General features: G+C 51.7%; 1 protein-coding gene across 1 annotated transcript in view; it reads right to left on the reverse strand.

Annotated features, from left to right (window-relative positions):
- The window catches only part of SYNPR (synaptoporin), a gene marked incomplete at its 3' end in the record, with an annotated part of 105,131 nt that extends 102,618 nt beyond the window's left edge, over positions 1 to 2,513 (reverse strand). Inside the window, exons 1-2 of the mRNA XM_084269744.1 lie at positions 2,362 to 2,513; positions 2,193 to 2,258 (exon numbers count right to left, since the gene is read on the reverse strand). Coding sequence (XP_084125870.1) covers positions 2,193 to 2,258; positions 2,362 to 2,379 — 84 coding nt within the window. The 5' untranslated portion in view covers positions 2,380 to 2,513. The remainder of the gene's footprint in view (positions 1 to 2,192; positions 2,259 to 2,361) is intronic.
- Positions 2,514 to 6,232: the final 3,719 nt, after the last annotated feature.

The raw sequence follows: 6,232 nt of genomic DNA on the forward strand, positions 1-6,232 counted from the left end.
CAAAAGCAGAAGTTAACACCTCCCTTTTGGGTGCCAAACAAGCCAAAAGAAGGCAACATAAAAACTGCATGCTCTCACTTTCCCAAACCCTAAAACTCCCTAAAACTGGGTGTTGTGATTCAGCTGCCATGTCACTCACACCACACCGGTCACACCCTCTGACAGGTGATTACTGTAAAGCTCAAAAAAAACCCCCCTCATCAGCGTTAACAAGAGCAGGTTTAATAAATTCCACTGTCACCAGCACTTTTTGCATAAAAAGCCCCACTCACACATCATTTAACACCAGAAATGAAACAGCTGTAAATCCAGCAATTAGCAGTGTAATTTGACTGTTCTGATCAAGTGCACCGAGGGCTGCGAGGCTGCCGGGGAATGTGGATGCGGCTGCAGAATCAGCTGGAGCATTTGGTCTTTTTTTAAAGTTTAAATGATCATCAGGCTGGAAAAAGGAGCTGGAGGGAGGGATGGACACTTAGTTGAGCCTGGAGATGGTAGACAGAGGTGGATAGCAGTTGGGAGTCATGGGGAGAGGAGAAGGAAAATGGGAGCAAAGAGATGAAGTGAATAGAGATGGAATTTGGGCAATCTAAAGGGCTTTTCAAGTATATTAAAAAAAAAAACCATGAAATGATCCCACAATATAGGTCTTCCCCACTTCGACATGCCACATGCCAAGAAGCCCTTCATTCCACTCACATGTCAAAATAGGAAAAAGTAATTTTTCACACCACCTTAAATGTTAACAGTGTCCTTCCCCCCCCACCACCAGGCAGTGATGCCCCTCAGCTGTGTCAGGAGAGTGTCAGAAGAGCTCTGTTTACGTGCAGCCACACGTGCATTTACACGTACACAACCAGGCAGTGTGCAGATAGAGCAGCCAGAAGAGTTCTTCTACGTGTGGCTTTCAACCACGACAAAGGCAGCTTTTATGTTCAGCTGTTGGAAGAAGTTACAGACCTTGGAAACTGCCAGGAGAAAAGAGTTCCCACTTGCTGTCCTGACGACGCCAATGTACACAGAGGGGGGAGCAGGGGACAACAGGTTCCTCGAAGGGCACAGCCTGCACACCCCAGCCCTTCCCTCAGGAGCTTGTTCCCCAACCAGCACCAGACTTCACTAGGCAAAAGACCACACTCGCAGCAGCTCTTTGCCACAGCAATAGCTTTGCTCCCCATTCTTCTGCTCCACGGCAAGCTCTGCAGGGTGCCTAGCACCCCCAGACCGGTGTCTGGGGTTCAGCCCCTGGATGTCCTGAATTCTCCTCGAGCCACGAGCAGCAGCGCTGGGTGGGTTTGCAGGAGCTTTGAGTGAGGAACGCAAGGCACCTTGTCCATCCTCTGCACACTGGGCACCCCGCTGCAAGGCCACCTCGTCCCGAGCTCACAGCACCAACCACATCCCTGTCACCCAGCTCCACGGGACACAGCGCTTCAAGGTGCCCAGGAGGGGAGAGGAGCTGCAGACCACGGGCAGGAACCAGGTCAGGGCGAGCTGCTACCCTCAGCACCCCAGAACACCCCTTCACAAACTCCCCACGGCCGGGCTGCGCGCGGCGGGTGCGAACATGTGGATAAAAGCACCCGCACGCGGATGCACCCCCCAAAATACGCGGCTTACATAATTCCCCAGCCAGTCGGCGTTAGGGGAATGTGATTAATCCTCCATGACATGTTCTGAACTTTCCGTTCAGAGAGGCTCTCTCCTCCCGCAGACCTACTGGCGATGAATGTCATTTGACCTGCAGACTTCACTACGAATGAGCATCAGAGCAACAAACAGTGACATTGCTCCGCGAACCAATTATCTGCCCCCTTCCCCGCTCGGCCCAGAGACAAGTTTGCTAAATGCATAATGAGGATGATTTTTTCCCCCCATCCCTCGTTTAAAGAAAAAAAAAAAATTAAAATAATTTAAAAACCGTTTATACCCAGAAGGATGGGGGGCGGGGGGGGCACCCATAAAGCCAGCCCCCAGCCCGCCCCGCCAGCCACATCGCTGTAGGGTGAGAGTCCCCAGCCTCTGCTCCTCGCCGCCCCCTCCTCCGGTCCCAACCCTTCCGCGGTCACCGTCCCAACCCAGCTCCCACCTGTTCCGCGGTGCGCGGCACTGTGCGCGCACTTTAGGGTCAGCCGCCCCCCACCACCACCTCCTTCCAGCCCACCCGCAACCGACGCCCCCCCGGGACTCACCCACTCGAGCACCCTGAGGAAGGCCAGCGGCTCCTTCACTACGCGGAAAGTGCCCGCGGAGGCGAGCTGCGAGCAGAGACAGGCAGTCAGCACCGCGCCCGCTCCGCGCTTCTCCCCCCCCCCGCCACACAACCCCACTCTGCCTCCCTCCCCGCGGGGCTCCGCGTACCTGGTCCACCGCCTCCATGGCGCCGCAGCCCCGCGGAGCCGAGCGGAGCGGAGCCGCCCGCCAGCCGGGGATGCGCGGCGCTGCCCCCGCGCACGCCGGGCGGAGCAGCCGGGCGGGGCCCCGCGCCCCCCGCACCGCCCCGCGGAGCCGCCCCGCGCCCGGGCACCGCTTCGGCCTCCGCCCGCCGCCTCAGCGCTGCTCCCCCCGCGCCGCTCCGCCACTTCCTAAATTATTTCCCATTTTTGAAGAAAAAAAAACCCGGCTTTATTCCGGGGCAGGGAGGGATGGGAAGAAGGACATCGCGGGGGGGGGGGGGGGCACACAACCCACGGGGGAGTAAACAAACCGCTTCTCCCACCGCCTGCAAAGAAACTGGGGCTATTTCCCTGGATGCCAGCACGCTGCACCGTGTCCTTCGATCCCCTCTCGCCCCCTCGGGGCGGACTCGCCTGCCGCCCCCGGACCCGCGCAGCTCTGCCAGGCTGTTCCCTCCGCGCTCGCTCCCTCCTGCTTTTGGAGCATTTCCTTGACAGCAGAGCAGCGCTTTCTGCCTGGCGATGCTGTCGTTCTGGCCCCGTTTCCCAACATAGCCATAATGATTCTATCCTGGGTGGCACAGGCTGGCAGGAGCAGCAGGTCCCTGTGTCCAGACACACTCTTGCTCCATGACAGCGTTTCCAGTTCCTCATGGGATGAAAGCATCACTGTGAGGGTTTAGTGATGGAGGCAAGTTCTGCTCAGGAAAGTGCTAAGGGTGCAAAGCCATCACCTCATTTAGCAGCACATACCCAGCAGCTGGATTTAGGCCCCAATTCTGCAAACATTTGCATATTCATTTAACCACCACACTGACAACCAGTTGTGCCACCAGAAGGACACCAGTGCTTAAAGAGGATTTGGGCCTTAAGTAGGTCAGAGACTACAATATCTGCCTAAAAACTACCTGAGGCTTTACACCCTGTAAGGAATCAGCCTTCTGCAAAAGTTTAAGTCATCAATTAGTTTTGCTCACACTAGAGCTCTATTTAAAAAAAAAAAAACAAATGTATTCTAAATACTAAATAGTCTAAGTGCATTCTAAACTAAAACAAATTTACTCTAAAACAACCTAAATAATCTAAATGTATTTTAAACAAGTATGTAGGGAGATGAAGTTTTGAAGGTTTCATTGGAATGTGTAGCTGAAGATTTTAAATCAGTCATGGATGCACAGCAAAGCCAGCTGAAGTCAGAGGTAGTTCTAGGTCCAGTTATTTATTTATTTTTACCCTATCAAAGCCACTTTTGAGGTCAGAATTACACTTACATTTCATTTTTTTCAAGGAAAAAAAAAACCCCACACTCAGTTTATTTTGTGCCTTCCTTTCCAGCCTAGAAGAAGAAAAAAAAATAAAAAGGAAAGAAAATGGAAAACTTTTTCTTACAAAATACTGAGTACATTGAAATAACCTCCAGGAAATGCAAACCACTTCTCAGCAGTTCTAGTAACTGCCTGCTGGTGGCCCAGTGCCATGGGAGGCAGAGTCCCATCACAAATGCATAGGGACAGAGCATCCCGAAGTCTCCGAAGGGCACAAGCAGGTAGCCAAACAAAACTTGCCCTCTGCCTTCCAGCCAGAGCCTCCCCCGCTGGTGCAGAGATGTAGGGCCAGGTCACTTGGAGCCATTTGCCTTCAGCTCTCACCCCTTGAAATTAGCTGAGCCCCAGAGAGCAGAGTAACCACACTCCCTCCTGCAGAAATTTCCACCTCTGGCATCTGATGTCAACCACGGTTTGCACCAGCACAAGAACCACCACAATCCCTGGCTGTGTGAAGTTTCACTGCTTGCATTTTTCCCATGATTTTCATGTGCTTTTTCCTTTAATAGGCTTCTTTCATGGAGAGACTTACAGCTGTGGATGCATTGAAGCAGTTCAGAAGCTTTCTGAAAGACTTTTAAAAAAATACTGAAACAGTTAGTAATGAGCAGTAGACCAGGGAGATGTGGGGAATTATTTTTCCTTGGTTTTACTGGTAGTATATTCTGGAAAAAATGTGCCCAATGTCCATTGACTGCCATGGAGAACTGGAAGCCTAATTCTCCCACCCCATCATTAATTACCTCCTATTATAATCTTGAGATTTTTACCAGCACTTGAGCTTTTTCATAAACTGTCAAGGGAAGAAAAAACAGCAAATACTCTTAAAATCCTCATGATGGGCAGGTTAGGTCCTCTTGAAGGCTGGGATTGTTTCCCCACAGCTCTCTAGCTCAGCATACCTGGGCTTGCAGCGGGTACAGGAGCTCCCTCATGCTGCACTTTCCATTCCCTTTCAACCGTATCAGTTGTGTTTTGGCTTGATGTTCTTCAGCACTCAGTCATCCCCAGCTCAGCTCCACTCCCCTCGGACTTGAAATCCTTGCAGTACCATGGCAGCAACCTGATTTTTGTCAGTACTTGGTGCCTCTTCTAGCCATTTAAGTCCTCCAGATGGCTGGAGAGGGCCCAGGACACTATGGCTAGGGATGGCTTCCCTCATCCCTTTGGAAAAATAAATCCTGATATTGCAACTTTAAAGGCTGAAGTCATCATTTCAGGATTAGCATCTCATTCAGCTACAATTTCTTCCCTGTTTCTAGGAAGCATGCATCCCAGTTCTGCATTTGGGTGTGGAGGGTGGGAACCTTCCCTGATTAACAGCAAGAGTAAGGACTGCATCTGTTAGAGGTTATATATCAGCAGGAAACCCAAAGGGAAGGGTCTCTCACTCTTACCTTGGAAAAGTTTTCTCCTAGGCCTTTCCTGACAGACAGATGTTACCTTTCCAATCTTCCTGAACCTGGATTCTGGCAAATAATTTCTTACCGCATCCTACAAGCACCAGGTCAACTAAACACAGCCTTTTGCTCCACACCTGTGGACTGCAGACCCCACTGCCCTGGAAAGCCTCAGATCAATGCAAACAAGTACAGCTGTGCCAAGGCCACTCCTGAGCAGAGCATGTGGCTCAGGATCAAATTGTCCCTGAGGGAGGGGAGAAGCAATCATCGCAGGGCAGGGACACACTTCAGGACCGTAGTGATGCTGTCCCTGCCCAGCCACGGCAGGCAGAGCCACACCAACCCTGAGGGGCTGAAAGGACAGCAGGGATTTTAATCTTACTTCCATCTAACAGGGAAGCATTAAGGAACGACCTCCCATTCTGCTGGACCAGACATTAAGCGTGAGTCAGGTACCCCTGCACACACACCTATGGGAGTGGCTGGAAAAGCATCCTCCTTGCACGCAGCAGAGCACAGAGCCTGTGACCCATGGGTCATCCAGGCTGCAGCAGCGAGGACCAGACGGTGGGGTTACCCAGTTTGAAGCAAGTTGAAGGCAACTGGGGATAGCACCAGCGCTGTGTTTTTTTGAGCAGTTGGGTGTGGAAAGGAGGTCTCGCACACGCGCTGGGAGGACCATATGGCACTTAGCACACCAGATTTCCCAGCTCCAGCCAGGCCTCAGTCTCACACTCTACCTGTCACTCTTCTCAAGAGCCACACTGTCGAGGGTCATTTCATCCTCTCAGGGTCTCCATCAAATTTGTTCGCAATACATTATCCCCCAGAAAGGAAGAGTTTGGTGCCATCTCTTGCATCTTGCTGTTGCTTTTAAAGCTACCACACATTTTGATTAGGGTACAATGTTTTTCCCTGGGGCTGTATTCTGCACCAGGGAGCTTTTAACCTTCTCTGGCACAGGGGAATTCACTTTCCCATCCTAGTGCCAATTGCCAGTCATTCCATGTCCTAGCTTCATTTGCTTGAGGTCTTCACTCTAACATTTAACAGATAAGCAGCAAAAATAGGAGGCCTTAGGATGGCCACAAATTGCTTTCCATGTGGC

The sequence above is a fragment of the Gallinula chloropus genome (genome assembly GCF_964237585.1).
Source record: "Gallinula chloropus genome assembly, chromosome: 12".
In the NCBI taxonomy this organism is placed as follows: Eukaryota; Metazoa; Chordata; class Aves; order Gruiformes; family Rallidae; genus Gallinula; species Gallinula chloropus.